The 24,460-nt window shown below is 45.2% G+C and overlaps 1 protein-coding gene across 13 annotated transcripts; it reads right to left on the bottom strand.

The window, feature by feature from the left end:
- Nucleotides 1-163: 163 nt before the first annotated feature.
- PTGER1 (prostaglandin E receptor 1) lies at nucleotides 164-23,873 on the bottom strand. Of its 13 annotated transcripts, none has more exons than XM_081851116.1 (8): nucleotides 23,086-23,873; nucleotides 21,592-21,707; nucleotides 17,139-17,248; nucleotides 14,257-14,326; nucleotides 13,313-13,449; nucleotides 8,592-8,873; nucleotides 2,831-3,686; nucleotides 164-2,017 (listed from the first exon to the last, which is right to left on the bottom strand). In XM_081851116.1, exons 7-8 carry the CDS (start codon nucleotides 3,656-3,658, stop codon nucleotides 1,733-1,735), a joined length of 1,113 nt encoding a protein of 370 aa, XP_081707242.1. In that variant the 5' UTR covers nucleotides 3,659-3,686; nucleotides 8,592-8,873; nucleotides 13,313-13,449; nucleotides 14,257-14,326; nucleotides 17,139-17,248; nucleotides 21,592-21,707; nucleotides 23,086-23,873; the 3' UTR covers nucleotides 164-1,732. The 13 variants fall into 13 exon arrangements, with proteins under 13 accessions (XP_081707242.1, XP_081707243.1, XP_081707245.1 ...); XM_081851117.1 differs by lacking the exon at nucleotides 23,086-23,873 and adding an exon at nucleotides 22,748-23,066; XM_081851119.1 differs by lacking the exon at nucleotides 23,086-23,873 and adding an exon at nucleotides 22,408-22,621.
- Nucleotides 23,874-24,460: the final 587 nt, after the last annotated feature.

The raw sequence follows: 24,460 nt of genomic DNA, 5'->3' as shown, positions 1-24,460 counted from the left end.
GCAGAGCAGAGAAATCACAGAGTGGGAAAAGAGTAAACACACTATGAGATAAATGGAGAACTCTGCCTACCAGATTAGTAGGGCTGACAGAGCCAGCTGACAGCAGGAATGCTGGGATTTAGTCAGTGGCATGAAGACAATAAAGTGCAATAGGACAGAATGCTCCACAAAAATACTTTATTGTAGAATGGTCTGCGCCAATCAACAGCTCTCTCAGGCCAGAGCACCAGCAAGCAGTAGCCTAGATCCCCTGCCTGCATGATCCCTGCAGAACAAGCTTCTCAGGATTTTCCCACTGTCCCCTGAAAGTCCCCGGAGGACCATTATCCTAAGTCCAGAGCATAACAGCAGCTGGAGGCACCCCACTTATGGTCTGTTGGCTAGTCCCACCTACCTCTCCAGTACAGTAGACTACACTGCAGGGCCCTTGGCAGCCTCCCATCTAATTGGAATTCATGGTAAGCCAGATAGGCTTCCATCTGCCTGGTGATCCGCCAACTCTTTCCTGTCTATGGAAGTAGCTCACTTATAAGTGCTCAGTTCCAGGAGGAGCTTCCTCATTTCCCATTGAGGGTGGGAAGCTGTGTGGAAGAGCTTTCGGTTATCACATTTCCAACCCTCTCACCCCATTGAGCATCCCTATTTGCATGCAGGGGTTCCCTGGAATGACCAAGTTTATATCTAAATTAAATGCTGTCCTGAGTCATCATTACCCTGTGCCCTAGTTCTGCTCTCCTGTTTTAGGAAAGGACATTATGCAGGGATTATTTTTTTCTTGGACAGATATGCTGCTGCCTCTGAGGAAGGGTGCCGATTTATGTATGTGTTCCTTTGCACAGCACTGAACTGCAGCAGCCTCTAGAGTGGGATGTGGAAAGAACATTGTGGGCCCAGAGTGTCCAGGTCACTGCGGATTAAACATAATGCTGTATATCAACTACAGCTGGATAATAAAATGCCTAAAGCAAATTATCCAAGAAAGGATGCCAAAGGTCTCCCCCTCTATTTTTATCATCGCAGAAGTTGTCTCCTTGCCTAGTAATGAATCCACAAGCAAGCTTTATGCCCCATAGAGGTTATCATTGAAATATGGAATGGGGGGGGGGCATTCATGGATGCCATTGTGCTCTGAAGCACTGACAACTCACCACTTTGGACTAGAACACTAATAACAAGTCAAGGTTTCCATTCATACCACATAGCTTGTACCAAGAAAGTGTTGGGTACACTCAGAACGCACTTAATCATGGCTTTCCTCCCTGTCATCAACAAAATTACCAGAACATATGAAGCTGTTTTATACTGAGTCAGACCATTGGTTCATCTAGCCTTGAGTACTGGAAACTCCTGGATCTGAGCCACAGTTCTTCAGCCCTGCAGAACGGGTGGTGCCAGGAACTGAACCCAAGACACTTTTGTAAACACTGCTGTGGGGCACACACACAAACACACAACCCGCCAAGAAAAGATGATCACAATTCCTTCACAAATCTCCCAAAAAAGATCCAGTGCCCCTTGTCCACCGTAAAGTCCCAACTAGGTAGGGAACTGGGCCCAGCAGCATGCTCTTCTCCACAATCTTGAATCCCATCGCTCTTTTGGCAGAGAGGGTAAACTGAGAATGCCATATCCGCTCCTTGCATACAGCACTACCATCCAAGGACCCTTGATGCTGGCTGAATCCCAGGGGAGATAATTCTGCAAACAACGGAGAATGTGCAAAACGTGCTCCTTAGGGGGTCTTCAGAGTAGAGGTTCTCCTGCTTGCTCCCGCCAGCCCTATACTGCGCTCAGAGCTTTGGAAGGAGCTGGCTTCCCAGCGGTCAAAGCGGACTCCCTTGAAATAAGGGCGCCGAATAACTAGAGCAAGCAGCTTGCGTAGCACAGCACGCCGAAGCAGGATATATACCCAGGGGTCTAGGATCTGGTTCCAGGAGGCTAGTCGCACACCCAGGAATAGCAGCTCCTCATAATTAAGGTCTCCATGGGAGTTGGTCACTGACAAGATGACAAAGACCTGGGAACAGAAAGAAGCAAGAATAGCAGTTAAGAGGACAGTAGTTCTGCTGCGGCCTTGTATCTTACTCCCTGACCTCGGTGATCCTAACGAAAATTGGAAACGGAGAAATAGGAACTATGCACACACCAAACTGTCAGTATAGTCATTGCGCCATCCTCACTCAACATGCCTACATTTGTTCCTTGATAAGAGCTTCCCAGTCGCCATGGACTCATTAAGGGGATGGCTGCTTAGTTTGCTGCCTGGACTTTAAGAGAAGAAAGGACCTACCAAATCTGCTTCATGGAGGCCCATGCATCATAATAGTTTGATTAGCTGATGCTTTGGCGTCCTGGTGGTATTGACCTCCAGAAATCTTCCAATTATAATTTTCCCCAGGAAGGCACCTCTGTGAATCAGAGTCACATTACATCAGTGCCATTAGAACTTTGGTGAAGGGCCATAGCTTTAGATGTGAAAGGTTCCAAGCTCAACCCCTGCTATCTTCAAATAGGGCTGGAAAAGTCCCCTGTCCAACATGCCACTGCCATGCAGTTTGGGCGAACTGAATCCCGTTCCTCATCAAGGCGCTGCACGCCCCCCGCAAGATTCTATCCACCCATGCCGGAGACTTCACCGATGCTCACCAGCACATGAATGCCCTGCTTTGATTCTATTGCTGCTGCTCCTCCCAGCTGCCTCTTAGACGTCCCAGCATTTAAGAACCTAATGGTCCACCTAGACCAGCATCCTGTTCTCACAACGACAAGTTGGATGCAAAAGCAGGACTATGATTTCCACTAATCTCCTCTCCCACCCCACCCCACTCACCAGTAAGGGGCTCCAGCAGATGCAGGAAACCACCATGATCCCCACCAGCTGCACAACCATCTCAATGTCATGGGCTTTGGCCCGCCGGTGCCCACACTTGCGCTGACTGCGGAGCCGGGCCCGCACCAGGTTGAGTCCACTGAAGGTGTTGCAGAAGAGGGAGGCCACCAGCGAGGCCAAGCCCAGTGTGGAGAAGAGCAGGGCAAAGCCCACGTCAGGCCAAGCTTCTGCCTCTCGCACCTTGATGAAACACCAGGTGCCTGGGGCCTGGACGACATAGCTCCCGAAGCTGCAGAGAGGCAGCAGGGCAATGGCAAGGGCAGTGCCCCACAGTCCCAGCAAGGAAAGTTTAGTCCGGCCTGGCGTCACCAAGGAAGCATGCAACAAAGGACGAGTGATGCCCACACAGCGCTCCACTGCCATGATGCAGCCCAGGAAGAGCGGGCACAGTCCAAAAAATACCATTGAGGCTCCAAAGAACTGGCAGAGGGATTTAGAAGGGTCCATCTTTTCCCAGTTGCTCTGTGTGGCATAAAGACGCAGCACGAAGGAGCCTGGAATGACGTGGCCTGCGAGGTCGGTGATAACCAGGCTGCTAGCGTACAGCAGAAAGGTGGCCTTGGAGCGGCGCCGGAAGCGAGTGTAAGACTGCACCAGGATAGCCAAAGCCACCACATTGGAGACAGCACCCAAGGTCAAAGAGAAAATGGGGGCGGCAGGTGAAGATGCCCTTGCAGAGCTCTGGATCTTTGTGGGCTCTGTGCAGCATGAGGAGTGGTTCACAGGTGAAGCCTGTGAAGCATTGGGAGAGTGGATGCCGGACATCATGTCAATGGCTACCTCCAGGTGCAGGCATCTGCAAGGGGAAAAGAGGTGTCAGAAACTAACCTGAGGAGGTCCTTAAGAGGTAAGAAGTCTCCCTAAAAACATTTGTTAGGGATCCCAGCACATTTCCCTAAAAAATTCTCCTTTGCCCTGGATTCTGCTCTGGAGCAGAGGGAAGAAACGTGCCTGAGGAGGTTGAAAGTGCACTTCCTGCCCACCAGAATCTTCCGTTGGGAGCTACAAATCCAGCAGATGAGAATTGCTGTTCCTTCCCAGCTCCTGCGGAATTCAAAGCAAGAAGAAGCCGGTTTTTATCCTGTCCCCTCAGTAATTACTTTTCTGACTATCAAACTGATTCTCCTTAAATCCTCTTTCGTCTTGCCACATAATCTGGTGGATTTTCCCTAACTTTCCACCTTCCCATTCCTTGTGTTTCATGTCCTCAAATTTGCAAGGAAATGCTGGACAGAACTGTGTGCATTTTAGATACTTTAATTAAATGGTGATGGTGGTGATAAGGAAGGAGCCTGGGGGAGGGAGGGAGAAACCTTGAAAGACTTTAGCAACTGAAAGTCAAGGTGCTGCTCCTACAGTGCTGAGGAACTACTAGAGCACTCTTGGCCTTTTTGTAAAGAAATACACTTGGTTGGTCCTTCCTCCAGCAGTTTTGGATCAGGGATTGTACAGAATGGAGACTCACACATGAGAGAAAAATTGGGGAATACTAATTGGGAGAATTATAATACTGTATCTCATTTTAACAGTAACATTTTTCAAAATGTCATTTAAAGTTACTGTTTCTCCCACCACATTTTTGCCAGCTAAGAAATATAAATGGAATGCTGGTTATTTCTTATATTATCATTTTACATGTAAACATGTTTAGCTTAATATAACAAACACAAAGCCTGCGACACATTCTTTATCAAGTTTTTGGATTGTACGTCATCACAAAATTAAACAAAAAAGCAAAACATGATGAGGACAAGTTGGGTCTGTTCCTGGGAACTGGCATCTACTCTCTCAACGGTCATCAGGTCTCAAACTTTCTGAAAACGAAACAGAAAAGCCTGTAATTTGTAATAAGGAATCCGGGGTGGAAACCTGGGGACTGCAGGCCAGTTAATTTAATGTCTGCCCTGGGAAAACTGGTAGAAAGTATTATTAAAGTAACTAAGGATATAGAAGAACAAGCCTTGTTGAAGCAGAGCCAGCACGGCTTCTGCAAACGCAAGTCCTATTTCATAAACCTATTAGAATTCTTTGAGAGTCTAAGCAAGCATATAAATAAAGGTGATCTGGATGACATAGTGTGTTTGGACTTTCAAAAAGCTATCATCAAAGAATCCTGAGTAAGTTTAACAGTCATGGCATCAGAAGAGAGTTCCACTTCTTGAACAGGAATTAGTTAAGTAGCATAAAGCAGTGAGAAGGAATAAACAGACAGTTCTTCCACTGGAGGGATGTAGAAAGTAGAGTCCCCCAAGGACCTGTGTTTTTTAACCTGGTCATGAACGATCTAGAGATAGGGGTGAACAGTGAGGTGGCTGATTATATTAAATTGTCCAGAGTAATTAAAAACAAAAGGAGATCACGGAGACCTCTCAAAAGACCTATACAAATGCAGTGAATGGGTGGTAAAATAGCAGATGTAATTCAGTGGAAACAAGCGTAAAGTGATGAATGTCGGGACAAAAAAAAAACTCCATTTCTTGTATACGTTCATGGGGTTTGCAGCACTAGTGACTGTCCAGGAATGACACCTTGGTCTCATAAGTATATACTGTAGCTCAATTAAGATGTCAACCCAGTGTGTAGCAGCAGTGAAAATAGCAAATTCCATGTTAGGGATCAATAGGAAAGGAAAATAAAACTGCTGGCATCATAACGTCATTATACAAATCTATGGTGCGACAGCATTTGGAATGTGATGCAGTTCTGATCACTTCACCTCAAAAAGGATATTGTAGAGTTGGAAAAGGTTCACAGAAAGGCAACCAAAGTAATCAAACTCCCCTATGAGGAAAGGTTGTGGTATTTGGGATTTCTTAGTTTAGGGGGAAAGCAAGTGAGGTGACATGATAGACATTTTATAACATTACAGTATGCATGTCATGGATGCATAATTTATCCTTGTCTCATAACATAAGAACTTGTGGACATTCAATTTTGCTGAACATTGGAAGATTCGGGACAGGTAAAAGAAAGTGCTGATTTCCGCAGGAGGCAGTGGTGGTCACCAACTTGGAGCATTAAACTATTTAATGGGAGATAAGTCTATAAATGGCTACTAGCCACAATGGAGGCTATGCCTTCATGTACCATGGATACAGAGGATGGTCAGAGGCATTATGCTTCTGAATACTGGTTGCTGGAAACCACAGGAGGGGAGAGTGTTTTGTGCTCAGATGCTGCTTGCTGATTTCTCACAGGCATCTGATTGATCATTGTGAGATCAGGATGATGGATAAGGTGGACCAGATTGGCCTGATACAGCAGGGCTCTTCTGATGTTATATAATGGTCTTAAAATGGTGTGTGTGTGTGTGTGTGTATCTGTGTGTATCTGTGTGTATGTAACTGAAAATGAGTTTATCACCTAGCACAGCACTGAGTTGAACTTACTCATAAGTAAGTATGTTTAGGATTGCACACCAGTGGCGTAGCGTGGGTTGTCAGCACCCGGGGCAAGGCAAGTAATTTGCACCCCCTAACCCGTGGATTTGCGCCCCCTAACCCGTGGATTTGCGCCCCCTAACCCTAACCCCCAGATGTTGCACCCGGTGCGGCTGGCCCCCCCTGCACCTCCCGCGCTACGCCACTGTTGCACACCAACTGCAGACTTCAAGTCTTCAACAGAAGAGCTTTCTCTTTGACTCCCCTCTCACCATTTACATCTAGCCTGAGAAAAAATTACTGGGAACTAGAAAGCTTGCTCACTTTTTGCGATACTTTAGTTGGTCCTCATAAAAGTATTGTGCAGCTGTGGATTTTAGATTTTTCCTAATAGTTCAACACATGTACCTAACATTTGCATACAGTCTGAAAGAGAAACATGCTTTCTTATGATGGATGGAGCGTAGTGGTATAAAATACTAGTACCAGAAGCAAATTTTATTATTAAGCTATAGCCATCATTGCCACTTACAGCAGAGGGGTGTGTGTGTGTTTAAATCAAGAGCTCTCTGTAGTAATCATATGTAGCATAACTGAATCACTCTGCTTTATTTTTGTTTTATTCCTATTGTCTGGCTCAACTAACCTAGGGCTATATTCAGAACCGGATGATTGAGTGAGTCATAACTTCTAATATACTATAGCTCCCATTTGTCTCTGTGAATGAGAAACAGCATCCAGAGAGGTACACTTAATGAGCAATTGTTTTGCTTACCCCTCCCTTAACATCCTTTTAACTGCCCAGTAGTATTAACAGGAGGGTAATGTTAGTAAAAGGGAGGTAATATATTAATTCTTTCAATAAACATTTGAGGGGCACAATCACAATCGGGGAAAATGAGTTCTATTTGTTTACTACATTAGAAGTAGTTAATTAATGTGGGGTATAAAATATTAGGCCTGTAAAGTTTGATTAATTGGTTAATCCGTTAGAAGACTATTTCATTGACTAAAAAGCTGTCCTGGATTAATCAGACAGTGGATGTTGATGGGTCCATATTTAGTCATGCTTAGAGTAGACCCCTTGGAATCAAGAGAACTCATATTAGCCACGACTAAAAAGTTCCACCGTTTTCAATAGGTCGATTCTGAACAAGACTGAGTTTGGCTCTATCCCCCGATATCTAATATAAGTTGATAAGTGTCTCTGTAAAAGAGGCATTCAACCTTTTCTTTCAGAAGACTGGTAGAGAAAGGAGTGCCCCTTCTAAATTGATGACTGTCATCCAAAGTGTGCACATTATCTGAAAACTGAGGATGCATCTTGCTTCAGAAATATTGCTTTTAGCTGTATGCAACTTATGCAAATTTAATCAATCAACTAAGACTCATATAAATAATCATCTATGATCATGTACAGTAGTCAATATGTGGTACCAGGATCCTGGTACCCTTTATCTAATGCAAACACTCCGCTTTGGAACACAGAAGAGAATCCAATAGTCCATTCATTTTCATCCCTTCCATGGTGGAGGATGAAGACCTCTTCCGCTTTTAGACAGGCCCTCTTCAGAGCCAGCTGCCTCCCAAGGCGCTACTGTCAGACGCAGGAGAGTAAGACCACCACCACACCCTTTTGCTCCGAAATCAATTAATTATTGAATACTAACTACCAGCATGCACAACTGTCTACAAGGGTTAGGATCCCCACTCCAAGCTCCCATCAGCAAGCATGCCAAACAGGGGGTGAAAATCCCATCCTAAGTGTGACTATAACAGAGCAGTGTAAGCTGTGTTTACCGGGAAATAACAGGCGCTCAGTTATTTTTGTGTAGGCGCGCCAAGCTGTATTTGCCTCTGGTGCAAGATCCTTATTCACGATCACGCTGTTTTCCTTACCTCAAATAGTTTGCCAGATACTGCTTGTTACTCCCGTAGTCTTGTTACTTCCTACTCCTTACGTCTAAATTTACACATAGAAGAAGTCGATAATACCCCCACATACCCTGGTGCTGTCTGCAGCCGTTCTGGCTGTCAGTGCACCAGAGTGGTTGCATAGCGCAGCAAATCTGTTTAGAGGTGTTGGGAGTGCTACCCCTTGAGAGAGCCCCTTCTCAACACATCGGAGTCCTCCCGAGATTCGCTTATCTCAAGTCGGGAGGGGACACCTGCAGTCCCAGATTTCTCCCCAGCAGCCCCTGATGGTCTTCAGCCTGCACACCTTCCCCTTGCTCCCTTCTCTCTCCAGCTCTGCGCCCTCTTCCCGTCCCGTCGACGTTGGCGGGATTAAGTAAGAGCTTGGAGCTGCGCAGCAGACTCACCTTCTTCAGGGCTGCGCGCTTCCGACGCGTCCCAGTCTCACCTTCGGTTGCGTCCGGCGACACGGAAGAGCCCGGCGCCGAGGCTGCCCTGACTTCAGTCCGAAGTACACTTCATTCGCCTCGCTTTTGCCTCGCCCTTCTCCGCTCATGTGCGAGTTTATAGGACGGACACCGCCCTCTTCTGCCACTAGGGGGCGCTATGAACTACTTCTGCTGCTCCTCCTCCTCGGTCGCCTTCCAAAGAAGGATTTGTTCCGCACGGGCCGCCGCAGCAAAACTCTCCTGCATGGAAAAAAAGTTATGTTTTGTAGCTCTAGACACAAGTTCACGATCATAAGAAACTCACAAATCCTCTGCTGCTGATGCAGTATGAGACTCTCAACGTGCATGGAAAAGTTCGGAGGAGAGGAGGGACTCCGCTGTTTAAATACTCTTTAACGGGGAGTCATGATTCCTCTTAAGTATTCTTACATGCACATATCACCTTCCAGCACCTGTAGGATGGGGTACCAAAAACTTTCTGCCATGTTTACCCTGGTGCTGACCACACTCACCTGGGACAGCCATCCTGATTTGTGGTCATGATGTTATTGGGCCGGTTAGGCGCAATTGTAATTTCAACACCACTTGCACCTACGAAAGTTTCAAGGCAGACGTACTGCTTCATTTCTAATGGGTGCCTGTACCATAATGTTCTGCTGAAATTCTGCAACTTTTTGAAGTGAGAGACTGCTTGTCCTCCCAGATGGCAATAATGTGGTAACACTGGGGAAGCATCTCAGAACTAATAAAGCAGTATTGATGTGTGGGCAGTCCAGTATAAATCCACCACTATTACTGTAGTGGTGACATGCTGCTGAATATGCTCACAAAAAGCACCACCAGTCTGGAAGGGCCCCAAGATGGGACCGTTGTGACGAAACTCAGCTCCCCTTCCCTTCCTCTCCAACTCTTCCATAGCTGACCATCTACTCTTCCAATCAATTAGCCTTGTAGGCCTGCTATCAGCCAAAGCACAGCAACACCCATCGTGACTCTATGATGGTCAGCTTCAAACCAGGCAGTCTGAGCACTTCCTTAGATTCAGATGGAAGGTGGTTGTGTGGGCAATGACAGAACAAAGTTGCCTGTCTGGGAACCCTGTCCTGGCACCTGAAGACAGTGGTGGCTGAAGGAGTATCTTGCCTTGACTTAGCAAAGTGTCACATTGTTTGGAGCCTAGGGGCTGCATTACACAAAATGACGTTTTCTACAGAAAAGTTATGGACGTCTCCTGCAATATACGTGTTACATGCAGCAAACATTCACAGACATATATGGTATGTGTTTGTCCCTGAGTGAACTAGATACTGGATTCCTGCAAGGTCCGACTTCCTTGTAGGAGATCTAGTTCATGCACAGAGGCCATAAAAGGGCCCACAGCTGGCCCAAGACAATTTGGCACCTGAGGCAAGCCACCAAAGGGTACTCCTCCCCACCAGGGAAGAAGGGGTGAGTGAAGATCTACACCAGGAACAAGGGAACAATGAATATCTACATCAGCATCTGCTGCCCCCATGGAGCCTGCCACCTGAGAGGGCCCCTGCTGAGGCTTCATTGCCACTTTTTCTTCAGCAAGAAATTATGAAACCCTCAGAATGTTGAAAGGGGACATTGTGTTCCACGTAGCACTTCTGAGAAGGTTACCCAATGGCTCAGCAGCCTCTAACATGCTGTATGGGAAGAGGGTTGAAAAAGGGTGAGTGGGTTTAAAAAGCACACACCAACAAGTTTAGCCTTTGCTTTCTGAGGGGGGGGGTACTACTAGGTCCCCCAAGAAAGCAAGAACCACAGAAGAGCCTGTTATCTCATTTCAGCTTGTGCACACACAGAAAGCTGGACTCAGGCTGTGAGATCATGTAAGTGCATTAGAATGGGCAGAGGGAATCTCTTCGTTCCATCCAGCATATTGTGTGTGGCAGGGACACAGTTAATCTGCGCCACCCAGCAAAAATAACGCTGGTCAACAACAAATTTGTTGTCTGCGTTTTTTCAGATGATTTAGGACGAATCTGATGTGCTGAATCCAAAAATCACATTGGTTTTGCTCAATCAGGTCAGGTTTTTGAGCTATGGCCACATGTCGTTTTTTTACATTTTTGATCACATGTACGCTTGTGTGGAGCATTTTAGAAGAAGTTGGTGGGGGTAAAATGCCATGTTGAATAATTGTTTTGATTGGAAATGATTATTTTAATGACAAGAAGTATTCAGGTCCAATAGTTCTGGGCGATTATGTCAAAAAGGGATCAGTTTGAAGTCATAAAACCTCGAAATCTTCCATAAATTGGTGCGGCAAAGCATAAAGTTGCTTACCATGCTTATTTTGGTATTAAACTTGGTGACCAGGATAAAGCTTGGGCGCCACACATGGTGTGCAAGGCATGCACCGAGACTCTACGTGGGTGGACCATTGGCAAGAGGAGTCTGAACTTTGGAATTCCCATGGTTTGGAGGGAGCCGACAAACCATGTCACTGACTGCTACTTCTGCGCTGTTGATGTGACTGGGATCAACAGAAAGAACCGGAGCAGCCTCAAGTATCCTGATCTTCAATCAGCACGTCGTCCTGTAGCTCATTGTGATGAAATTCCAGTGCCTATCTTTGGAGAACTTCCTGACATTAGTGATGAAGATGCCTCCAGTGTTGAAGGACATGATGAAGAAGAAGTGGTTCTTGAAGATGATGCTCCACATCCATTTTCCCAAAAGGAGTTGAATGATCTAGTTCGCGACCTCAGCTTGTCAAAGGACTCTGCCGAACTGTTGGCATCCAGATTGAAGGAAAAAAACCTCCTCTCTGACAGTGCTTGGATCAGCTTCTTCCGCAACAGGCATCAAGAGTACCTCCGTTTTTTCTTGGAAGAGAAGGACTTGGTGTACTGTGCAGATATTGCGCAGCTTCTGCTCAAGCTTGGGGTGCCACAGTACGAACCCAAAGATTGGAGACTGTTCATTGACAGCAGCAAGCGATCACTGAAATGTGTTCTGCTACACAACGGCAACCAGTTTGCCTCTGTACCCCTGGCTCACTCGAGTACACTGAAGGAGAACTATGAAGCGGTGAAGTATGTGCTGGAGAAAATTGGTTATGATCAGCATAAGTGGTTTATTTGTGTTGACCTGAAGATGGTGAACTTTTTGTTGGGACAACAGTCTGGCTTCACCAAGTACCCATGTTTTCTGTGCATGTGAGATAGTAGGGACCGTGCTCAGCATTATACGAAGAAGGACTGGCTTGTGCGGGAGGAATTGGTGCCTTGCAAAGAAAAGAACGTCATCAACGACCCTCTGGTGGACAGAGACAGAATACTCTTCCCACCGCTGCACATCAAGCTCGGCTTAATCACCAAGGCTCTGGACAAGGATGGTGACTGCTTCGCTTACTTGTGCCAGGCTTTTCCAGGATTGACCATGGAGAAGTTGAAAGCTGGCATCTTTGACGGTCCTCAGATCCGTCAGCTCATCAGAGATCCAGAGTTCGGAAGCTCAATGAACGAAGTGGAACTGGAAGCGTGGAAGGCATTTGTTCTGGTAGTGAAGAACTTTCTTGGCAACAATAAGGCCAGAAACTACGCAGAACTTGTCAACAACATGCTGACTGCTTTCAGAAACCTGGGCTGCAACATGAGTGTCAAGATGTACTACCTATTTTCACATATGGACCGGTTTCCTGAGAACCTGGGTTCAATGAGTGATGAGCAGGGGGAGAGATTCCATCAGGACATGAAAGAGATGGAGACCAGGTATCAGGGTCGCTGGGATGCAGTCATGATGGCTGACTACTGTTGGACTCTGAAGAGAGACCTCCCTGCCACTGAGCATTCTAGGAGTTCCAAGAAATGGAAGTTCAAGCCCTGAAGTTTGAAAAATGGTGAAGCAACATGCAATTTACGTGTACTTACCTTTATCAATGCCCACCATTCAGTTTACAGTAATCAATGTTTATATCAGATAATCAATATATGTTGTTGGAAAAACATTTTTTTCTCTTAAAAACATATTTAGGATGATATGTGTTGACAAAAATCAGCTGATAATACCACAAAAACGTAATCGATTTTGTCACAAGATCTGATTTTTTTCAAATCAACATAGCACAAAAACCTGACCTGATGGAGAGAAACGGATGCCATTTCCTGATTCAGCAGTGCAAAAATACCCTAAAGCAGTTGTAGAAATCTAGACAACATTCAAAAAGTAAAAAATTGTTGCCCAGTGTAATAGATTTAACATCCAGAGTTCCTCATAGGAATTGAGATGCAGACAGGAATTAGCTGAATATCACAGCCAGGAATAGACTCTACCCAGCTCTTTGCCCACCAGTGGGAAGTGGTCCAGCAAGACAATAGGCAGATACCACACCCTCGTAAGGAAGAAAGGCAGGTGGTGATGGGGACCTTCTTTTTCCATGTGACATCGCCTGGCTAGCTGCCCAACTATGAGTTGCATGTGGAGCAGGAGAGGAAGTCTCTAGCAGCCACGATACCCCAGTGTTTTCTGTTTTGTCTTGTTCCTATTGAGTAGTTAAGAGGATTGCGAGAGCAGGGAGAGAGATCTGATAAGGAGGCAAGGTTAGGGTAAATAAAAACATGAGCATGAGCAGGACAGGAAGGGCCTAGAACAAGTTTCCTGCTCTGGCAATGCTCAGTGCTCACCAGAGGAACTTGGCGACCGCTAACCTGGCATTCTCCAAGACGGCGCTGGTGTTGGCATATGGCTCTCTCATCTACTGGCTGAAACGCCATGACCTTTCTTTGAAGTGCAGCTTCAAGTGTTTACATATCCCAGAATTTCATATCCCAGAAAAGCAGCAGGACTGTTGGGGAGGGTGAAGAGATACGACAGGGAACGGAAGAGAAAACATTTCCTCCCATCTGCACAGCGTAGCTACTAGACAAATTCATGAAGAGTAAAGTTATTAATGGCTACTAGTTGTGATGGCTCTGTACTCCCTCCTCCAGTATCAGAGGTTGTATGTCTCCGGATTCCAGCTTCTGGGAAGCAACAGCAGGAGAGGGTGATGGGCACTCACATCCAAATTAGGGGCTTCCCAGAGGCATCTGGCTGGCTGCTGTGGGAAAGGGGATGTTGGACTAGAGGGGCCTTTGACCTGATCCAGCAGGGCTATTTTTATGTTCTTACAGTCATGCTCTTAGAACAAAATCCACCTTGTGGGCCTCCCTTCCAAGCTCAAAGCAAAGCTGGTGACAAGGTTTGAGGGATGGGCAGGAGATTCAGTTGGAATCCAGAGGAGAAAGGCAATGGGAACACATTGTCAGGGTGGTCAGGACAAGAAGGCTCCTTGCTAGCTTCCTCTACTTAGGAGCATTCAGCACAAACAAAACAAGTCATGAAATACGTATGTTCAAACCACATTATAGATAGAACACAATGCTCCAGCTAGCTCCAAGCCACACTCCTGGTGGAGGGTGTAACTAATGCAGGATAGCCTTCCTGCTTGGGCGTGGGTAGAGATAGCTATGCTGCTGATCACAGTTTTAAATAAAGAATTGAGTTTTGTCAATTCTAGCTTTGTGCAGGGTTGGGGACCTTGCAGCCATAAATGAAATAAAAACTTGTAATAATAAATCTAAGTAGAGTGACACCCTGATTCAAATCTCACCTGTGCCATCAAGTCACTGCATGGCCTTTGGAAAACCTCTCTCAGTCTCATGACTTATCCCACAGGGTCGCTGTAAGGATTAAAACAACACGTGAATTTATATCACTGTATATGTTTGTGCTATATCTTCCTTTGCCTACATTTCTTCTTTGCTGCACTTCTTGCTTTGGCTTTTGTTTCCTTGTGGGGCCTAGTTTAAGCTACTATAGTTTTTGTTTACAAATCTCTTTGTCCTTCCCTTTATCTACATCTTCTTCTCTTTCTGTCTATTTACTCTCTCCATCACCTCTGCCCCAGTTTGCTTCCTCTATGTCACACTCTTCTTGTTCTTTCTCTCTGGCTGCCCCTTTTCTCTGACACTCACTGCCTCCCTCACATCTGCCATTTTCCTTTCTTGTCCTTGTTTACACTACATATGAAAATGCACCTCTTCCCTTGAGCCTTTGTCCTTCAGTCTCTGCCTCTCCTTTCCTCTCCCCCGCCATTCCTTTTCTGTTCTTTCACCTGTCCTCAAGGTGTTGACATGTAGATAATAAGCTTGATAGCAGGCAAAGCCCATTTCTTTCATACTGGGCAGGACCTAGCTTGTTGAAGGACTTTATATACAATAAACATTATTAGTATTACATGAAAGGTGTGCCAACTCGGAAGCAGAACCTTTTTTTGAAGACAGAAAAAGAATACTCAGACAGCTGATGGACTTCCTGCCCTTTCCCACCACCTGTCCATGGCCGTAAAACAATAGAAATACTTAACTAACTGACCGATCACATTGGTTCTGCCCCCTCAACAAAAGTCCTGCCCCCCCAACAAAAATCCTGGCTACGCCCATGCACCTGTCTTTTAATCTTTGCCCATATCCTCACTGGTCCTCTGTCACCGTGGTGTGGTGTTGTGGTCCAATTACTTAGACATGAAGTTTGCTAAGTGATCTTGGGCCACCCATAGGCTGTGTACAAACTACTGTTTACTCTGCATCCAGTGTGCCCTCCACCAGGAAGCATGGTACACATTAGCCATAATCCATATCTTTCCCGAAATTACTTAGTAAATACTTTGATGCATTTCCCCCCAAACTAGCTTCGATCTGAATTGAAATAAAGAATGACCTAGCTGCGTTTTAAGCCCGTAAGGTGTACACAGCCACTGTCTCTCAGCCTAACCTACCTCACAGGTTTTTGCAAGCATAAAACAGTCAGGGGTGAGAACTACGCATGCCACCTTGAGCTCCTTGGAGAAACAGTGGGGTATGAATGTTGTTATTACTGGGAAGAGAGGGGGTGGGGGAATTGATTAGTGGAGCAATGGGACAGATGGCAGCACCCTCTCTTGCCCAAGGCTGGAGACCTCCACTTCCAAGTCACGACCAGACAGCCCTTGTTATAGAGCCACAGGCTCCAGGTAGTATGGGATTCTTGCCTAAGAATCACAATGGAGGAAGATGAGCTTCCATGCAGCAGCACATTAGAAATGCACTCCTAGCTCAGCAATGCTGATACATATCTTACCCTGCCAAAGGTCATTGTGGCAAGGGAAACTCAACTACTCTCTGATGAAGGAACTTTTGGCGTCTTGAACTGCTCAGCATATGCAATTACCTCTCCTGTTCAGTTGAGAATTAACTCCAGCTCTTCCCACCCCCACTTTACCACCAGAACCCAGTCCTTTGTGGCACCATTAGCGATAATGGCTCCATAGCTGCTGAGTGCTTTAATAATGGGATTGTGGTTGACTGTGGAAGGCCTCTAGGGTGTGTTCCCAGCACCCACCCCTCCGCTCTCTGAAGAGGAAGCAGAACAAGGATAAAATTTGCCAGCTCTTCCAGTGCCCCTCAGCCCTGCCTCTAACTCCACATATATTGCAGCCTGAGCCATACAAAAAAAATCTCAAAGTGACTTATAGATCAATAAAAAAACTCCATGTACAAATATTTAAAAATAAATACATACATAGAGAAAATACACAAATAACATACAATTTAAGAAGTTGCATTACACTTGTGGTTTAATATATTTGTGGTTGTGTTATTTTTTGTGATGATAGACTGCTCTGCCTCCTTTCTTTTAGCAAATGTTTTGTGCCACTGGGGAAGTGGTAATTCTGTACTGATTTGTTTGGATGTTGTTTGTGATGCCAATAAAAGGTTTGATGATGATGTGTTATTTTTGTGCTTTGGCAATGAAGTCTCTCCATCAACAGTTCTCCGTCAAGAACATGACAGGGTTTTGGGGAGTGCAGCTCTCTGGCCTCATTCCCCCTAGCAGCAGGAGAGCAATGGCGAGCTTCCCAGGAGTTGTTAAAGGCTTTCCTGGAACTCAAGAGTGACAGAAATTGGGCAAGCCCTTTCTCTCAATGACTCCTGCCTTCCTTCTAGAGGCACAGGGATTCCCTATGGCCATTGAGGGAGAGAAACAGGATAAGGCAAGAGGACATGTCTCCCACTTTCTCCACTCGTAGCACAAGCCCTAGTCTATAGATGGAGATTGTAGACTGAATTTAGTCTTCTAGGTGCTTGTAGGTATTAGGTTACTTTTAGGATTCTGGGATGAAGAAGCAATAAAAAGTTACTGTAAAAACAAAAAGTGCCTCATTCTGAATTTGAATTAAAAAAAAAATTAAATAGAGCATTTTTCCTCTCCAGATGAAGCGGTTTTGATTCAAAGTGCAGCATCCCATGAAAAATGAAGCATTTCCCCTTCTGCAGATGCTTCCAAGGGGTTCTCTGTAGCCACAGATCAGTTATAGCAAGCCTCTTAAAGACGAATGCCTCCAGTCAGCTGACTAATGCTGAAAGTGCATCTTCAAAGGAGGTTGTTGTAACCTCCAGTTAGCTGCTCAGCAGTTACAGTTACCTCCTTTGAACTTTGACAGGTGTCACTAACCTGATCTCTGGTGATTAACAAGTGGGTGGTCCTGACATCTGTCAAAGCTGACCCATTTGGGTGAGGGATTTTTGAATTCACCCTGCGAACAGGATCCCGTTCATTCCTGCCTTAAAGCAAGATAGAAAAAAGGTGCCATTTTATTTGGGAGCTTTTTCTCTTTACATCCATTTTAAGAAGATGCAATATGACACAGACTTCAAACCATATAAATCCTTTGCAATGGTATATGTGTTTATAAATACCGTACATTTTTGTATTTTTTGCATTGTTACTGTATTTCACAATCTGTAACTATTGAAAATAACTAGTTTTACCAGCAAAATAGAAACAAAACGAAAGACTAGTCATGTCTATTTGGACGAGAGCTTGCCTTCATTCTAGACTTACAGATTTAATACAAAAGCAGCATAATACTCCAGTACTGTACTTTCTTCTAACAAGAAATTGTCCCTCATAGGAGTGCCTTCTTTGATGCCACTGGATTCCAGCTTCCATCAGCCCCTGTCAGTATGGCCAATGGTCGGAGGTGATGGGTCCCCAATCTGGCAACATTGGGTGGGGGGAGGGGGGTGGCAAATTCCCCACTTCTGGCTTATCTCTTGGGGAAGGGGGGAGCAGTGAGGAGTTGCTGTCTCCAGTCTAGTGCTCTTGAGTACCATTTCTTCATGACCCAAAGAGAGTGCCATTTGCCTGGTCTGGAACATCAGTTTGAGAACAGTTCCTTTTTCCGAGGCCTTGGCCTCCAGCTAAGTACACCAGCTAAGCACTCCTTAAGGCCCACTCTCCTCTTGGCCCTCACCCTCTTGTTTTTTTCCTGGCCTTTTATTCATCTCCAGACAAAACACTCCTCCGCTTAGCAACTAAGGTTGCAGGCAGAATTGGTTTGTTTATATTATTAATAATAAACTGCCTCAGACACAAACCAAACAACATAATATGGTATTGGGTTCCAGGCCAGACCTCTATCACTAAAGAATCAAAGTGGAAAGCAAATGCATTGGGACAGGCAGGCAGTGATACTTTGCTTCATGAATCATTAAATCTTTACATTCCTGATGTTTAACCATTTCTCTCAAAACTGCTTGTGCTAAAGACTTGCCATGTAAGAGATTATTTACAACCACCACCAACCCCCACAAATTCTTGGCCTACAGGTATTCCAAGAGGTAAGAACAAAACACAGACCCAGTTTACACAATTTCCCCACTAGGTTGCAAGACTGGCCCTATTGTTAGGCAGAGTGAGGTCAGGCAGCAGATGCTGAGAGGCAGGCAGCAGCAGTGAGATGCGGGGAGGTAGATCAATGTGTGCCACCTCCTAAGCTAGCCCATCAGATGCTGTGGACGATGCTGTTCCATTACCAGTGTTGAATTAAGATTCAAATGCTAGTCCAGTTCAATTCCATCCATGGATTGATGGGTGCCCTCCTTTACTACCAGCAGCAAAATGTTTTGGGCTAGGTAAAAGGTAAAGGGACCCCTGACCATTAGGTCCAGTCGTGACTGACTCTGGGGTTGTGGCGCTCATCTCGCTTTATTGGCTGAGGGAGCCGGCATACAGCTTCCGGGTCATGTGGCCAGCATGACTAAGCCGATTCTGGCAAACCAGAGCAGCGCACGGAAACACCGCTTACCTTCCCGCCGGAGTGGTACCTATTTATCTTCTTGCACTTTGACGTGCTTTCAAACTGCTAGGTGGGCAGGAGCAGGGACCAAGGAATGGGACCTCACTTCGTTGCAGGGATTCGAATCGCCGACCTTCTGGTCAGCCAGTCCTAGGCTCTGTGGTTTAACCCACAGCGCCACCCGCGTCCCTTTGGGCTAGGTACCTTGAAGAAATTCCTGCTAACCACAGGTGACTTCTATTACCATGCCTTTCTTACGACGCATATATTATTGCCTCTTTTCACTGTTCATCAAACATGGTGACTTCTCTGATACCGAAAGCAAGTGCAATAGAGCAGGCACAACAAACTGTATTACCCACTCCCTCTTAAGACATCTCTTACACAGGGCTCATTCACACATACGTGTGTGTGTGTGTGTGAGAGAGAGAGAGAGAGAGAGAGAGGAGAGAGTGCTCACTGGTATATCCATAGCACATCCGTAAGCACTGCTTACATGTATTTAACTTAATTACTCAAGATTAGATAACACAGCTGCTTGTATGAAGTTACTCTGCTGAAAGGCAAAGTGTGATATAAGGTGAAAATAAAGTTCTAACTGTGGTATTAGGCAAGTCACCACCTGATGCTGCAATCTTCCAGGGGTGACCATGCATGCAGAAACCAGCTGGTTTCCAAAGTGGTCAATACTGACCCATTGGGATTGATGGGACTGTGCAGGGAGTGAATAAAGACTTGGGAATCAAAGCAGGCCTTGGGTGGAAAATAAATTTACAAGGTATAGTGCAAAAACACACGCCAACAACTAGGAACTAGGAACCTTAGAAATAAAAGGTATGGACATGTATAGATGCGTATGGTATCAATATTATTTTCTCTTGGTTTACTTCCTTGCTTTTTACATGTTACGGTTCCTAGGAATGGTGGTTGTTAATTAATAAATGTAGATTATATATTCCTGTTTCTTGACTTTATTTAATTTACATTCCTAAGAATTTGGGTTGTGTTAATGACGACTTTAAATAAACTCAGAAGTTTGGGAAACTTGAGCACACACACACAAATTTTGTCCCTATATTCCCAGTTCTACAGTAATAGATAAACTAGGCCTGATTATAGCAAATTTCCATGTTTATAGTAAGAGGAGCCCATTGTTAGTAGCAGTCAGCCCACAGTTTATAGATTCAGAATTTGCACAAACTAGGGTTGCCATATGTCTGGAATTTCCCAGACATAGCTGGTATTCAGCCCTTGTAAACAGCATCCGGGCAGAAATTGAGTTTTTCTGAGATTTTGCAAAAAAAAGTTCAACAACTTTGGGAATCCCCACCCCCTTTTTAGGAATATGACAACCTTAACGTACGCACGCACGCACACGCACACACAGCACTGACACACACACACACACACACACACACACACACACACACACACACACACAGCACTTTTATCCTCAGTTGACATCCAGTGCTGACAGGAGGAAAGTGGCAAGTAGGGGGAGAGTTCTGCATCCTCACCCATGGATCCCTTCAGCAGTTAAGAGTTGACTCCCTGCCCCTGTTTCTACAAGACTAGGAACAACCTGCCAATTTCCTTACGGGGTACAGACTAGAAAGTGAGAGAGAGGATAAGATACTGCAATGTATTTTGGGTGTTTCAGCTAAAGGTATCAGTATATGCAAACGTTCGCAGTTATATTCAACACAAGTCCTAAGAACTGAAATTCAGGACCAGATTTAAACAACAGTGGATTAACAAGAGATTCTTAGCTTCATGAATCATTAAAACAATGGCAAGCACCCGATGTTTAACTTTTTCCGAACTGTTTGCTCTAAGGATGTACTTATGTGTGGAAATATTTGCAGATATTTTGTATCTTCCCTAGTAATCAAGCACTGTGGTTTTGTACATAGACTGCAGTGAATTTTTGCTAAATGTGTGGATGCACGGATGATTAAACGTGTATGGTTACATAGCTGCAGCACAGTGTAATTATTTACTGTGACACCTGAAAAATGAAGGGTTTGATGTAACTTGAAACCTCATATTGTTGTATTCCAACAGCAGTAGGTCAAGATTTGAAAGAAACCAGAGCAGCTCATTCCTTTATACCCTTTATATTTTGGCGCCTGTTCAGGGATAATCTTGTCGTGCCAATAAAATATTTTGTGTGTTTTTGTTCAGTAATGTGAAGGAGAATCAGGGGAAAGAGGTGGGTTATAGATTGGGAGCTCTCAGTTTTGCCTGTTCTGCTTCTCACAACATGAATAAAATAATATTAACCTAACCCTCTTTTCACTACATGCAGATAAAACAAGCTCTCTATTGAACAATTTCATTGTTTGCTAGCAGAGAAGACCTAATGCTTCCTTCTAGTACAGGGTTTGCCAACTGTTTGGGGCCAGTGGGTACTTTTGGAATGTTGGGTGGCAGTCACAAAATGGCTGCCATGACATAACACAAAATGGCTGCCACTTATAAAAGAACAGAAAAAGAGGCAGGAACAGGAACACTAACTAGTGAATGTGGGGCCGCCATACATCAGACACAGCTGAGATTTGGCCATCAGAAACAGGGCAGAATTGCTTTTAAAATGTGTGGGTGAATCCAGATGTATGGCAGCCCACGTTGGAAGTGTAGATTTTGGTGAATCTCCTTAAAAAATAGCTTACAAACTAAATTCCCCCCTCAAGATTTTGCAAAGAAAAGCTCAACTTTTGTGCCCAGATTTTCACTTCTTGAAATATGGCAACCCTAAGTGCAGACATCAGTGGGGGAAGGCACCTACACCAGCCATGTTCACTCACAGAGAGAAGCTCTTTTCACCTCATGCTTCAGAACAGATGCATGGGTGGGTATTCAGTCCTGGCATCCAGTCAAATGTGGGCATGTTGAAGAGGGCATGTTTAATGTAGGAGAAACTGAGCCAGTGCAAACAGGAGCTGAGTAGGAAAACAGTTTCTCATACACTGTGGATTTTTCATGGAATGTTTACTAAGACTTTCACGGGCACCATAGCAGGTACCGTTGGACACACGTACACCTGCATGTGCCATGTTGCTGACCCCTGCTTTATTGGATTAGCAATAATACTGATCTTCAGCACTTTTCAAATGCCCCCCTCCCCAGCCATCCCAGGGACCTCAATGTGGAACTGGTTCCTCTCTGAAAAGACTCAAGAAACTTTGCTGCCTGAGGTAGATTAACAAATGGGGCTTCCCTCCCTAAGGCACACGGCATAGTATACACGGCTGGCCAAGTTATTGTGGCACCCGAAGTAGAAAAGCTCACAAGCACTTCTCCCTGGGAGTAAAAATACAATAATAATCATTTAAACACCTCACATTTTGCTGCCTTTTCATGACAACCAAAAGAGCTGCCTGAGGCAGTCATCTCCCTCTTCCTAATGGTAGGAATGGGCCTGACTCCTCTTGGGGCCCTTTGTGTTTGATATTCTTCTTTACTGCTTTGTCCCAGAGGATCTTTGTGTTGTTGTTTTTTTAAGGTCTAGGTATTTATGTGCCCTGAGCTGATAGGTACTGCCAGTTCACTTGCCTATCTTGAAACACAAAGCGCTACTATCTGTGCTCAAGGATATTGCCAGCCCAATATCATGCACAGCCACAAAAACATTCCCCCTACCTTCAACGTCCATTCTGCGGAGGGCTGGTTAATGCTAGTTAATATTTGGTTTGGTCTTCTAATATTATAGTAAAGCGATAGCCTGGGCACCACCAACCCAAAAATCTGTATTTCAATCCTTCCCTTCCTTCAGCGTCCACTCAGAGGAGCTAACCAAGACTGTTTTGTTTCTGTTGGGTCTGTGAGACAATTTGCAACGAAAGAGGCTTATACATTGCTTAACAAGAAGCTTGTGCAAACACTTTCTCCTGTGCCCCTGTTGTGTTGACAGGACAGTGAGAAAGCATCATCCTTCTCCCAAGGGAACGAAGCAGCTAAAATCCTGCTAGAGACAGCATACCTCTTCCTGGGCCTGAGGAATCGTGTTGGCATGTGGAACAAACACAGGGAACAGAGAGCATGTAAAAGGAGGGGAAAACATGAGTCCCTTTCCTGATTTCACACAGCCTTTGCTACCACCAGCCAGCTATTCTGAAGAGGGTTGTTTCTGTGTTCATACAGCAGCAGGCCAGAGAGTGTGGTGGGGAGGTTTGGGAAGGATTAGATAAAGGGAATATTCACAAATTCATCATGGCCTTCCAATACTGTAAGAATATGGTAACTAAGGGCAGAAACAGGAACAGCACATCCCATTTTGCTGCTCCTGCTCCCCCACCACTGGCGCCACAGCTCTCTTACCTGCATGATGCAGCAGCGCCCACAAAGCACCAGCAGCGGTGCCAGCTTCTGGCAAGATCTCATCAGAAACCAGTGCCACTTTTCCACTGGCAGCAGATGTAGCAGGGAGCGGGAAGGTGCAGCAGAGGCAATGTGGGTGCTGCTTCTTGGGCTTCTGCTGCTCGAGGCAGATGCCTCACCTTGCCTCTTCAGAGGGCCGGGCCTAGGCAGGAATTCCATTTCTCTCAGGACCCAGCATAGGGCAAAATTTGCCTTTCTGCTGCTGCATCTTGGCAGTGATTTGTATTGTGTTTCATTCCAACAAAACTCCTTGGTCCCTCTGGCAATTGAGGACAGTGATTATTTGGGAGGTTGGGGAAGTGGGATAGGATTCCCAGCACAACAGAATAAAAATCCTTCTTCTACATTATAGGTTTTCCTGAGCAGGCTTTATGCTGTTTTCTCTTCCGTGCAGTACTTGAATCCCATCCAGGAATGAGGCAAAATTATTCTGTAATTTACTTTTGTGCCAAGAGTGCCAGCTCTGAACGTATTCCAGGGGTCCATTAATGCAAGCTTTATTTGCTTCTGTCAAGGGCACTTCAGAGCTGATGCCACATACTGGTAAATATTGTGCTGCAGGCAATCCCCGGCCCCATCATGAAATCTGGCTCGGAAGAGAGGAAGGAATTAGAGTAAAGGCCAGGCACCTTTCTTTCTTTTCTTTTCTTTTTTGTACAGGAATCCTTTGCTAAGAGAAGTTTTTACCACTGGTACAGCAATCCTTCATTCAGCCCCCAACTAAAATAACATAAGGACATAGAAAAGAGCCTGTTGGATCAGGCCAATAGCATCCTGTTCTCACAGTAGCTAACCAGATGCCTCTGGGAATCCTCTAGACTAGAGACTTTTAACCTCTTGATCACTATAGATGTTTGCTTTGATTTCTTGATTGCTGTTAGTATCTACTCACTATAGCACTACTATAGCCTAGGGTGGCCATGTGTCCTCCTTTACAAAGGACAGTCCACTATTTGAAGGACAAGACAGAGGGCAGTCCTCTGTGGAATAGTGTCCTCTATTTGAAGTGCTGTCCAGTCCAAGAACCCTAAGAAGCAAGAGCACCAGGGGACATGAAATTCCCCATCAAGCGCCTCAGACAGCAGACTAATCAGGCACACAGGTCTTCCTCACAGCCTTCCCCACTATGATCAGATATATTGTGTTATATTTAATTTATAGCAATTATTTCTAAATTTGCATCTATACAAATTTTATGCAAATCGCCACCTCTTTTGTCTTGTTTTCTGGTGATTTCTAAATGGCCACCCCTCATGCAGCACCCGAAAGCGGGAATGAGTAGGGTTGCTGCAGCAAGGCTTGATGAAGTTATATG

This window comes from Podarcis erhardii (assembly GCF_964252035.2).
Source record: "Podarcis erhardii genome assembly, chromosome: 2".
In the NCBI taxonomy this organism is placed as follows: Eukaryota; Metazoa; Chordata; class Lepidosauria; order Squamata; family Lacertidae; genus Podarcis; species Podarcis erhardii.
Note: the sequence above shows the minus strand (reverse complement) of the source record. Positions and strands in the feature narration are given on the sequence as shown.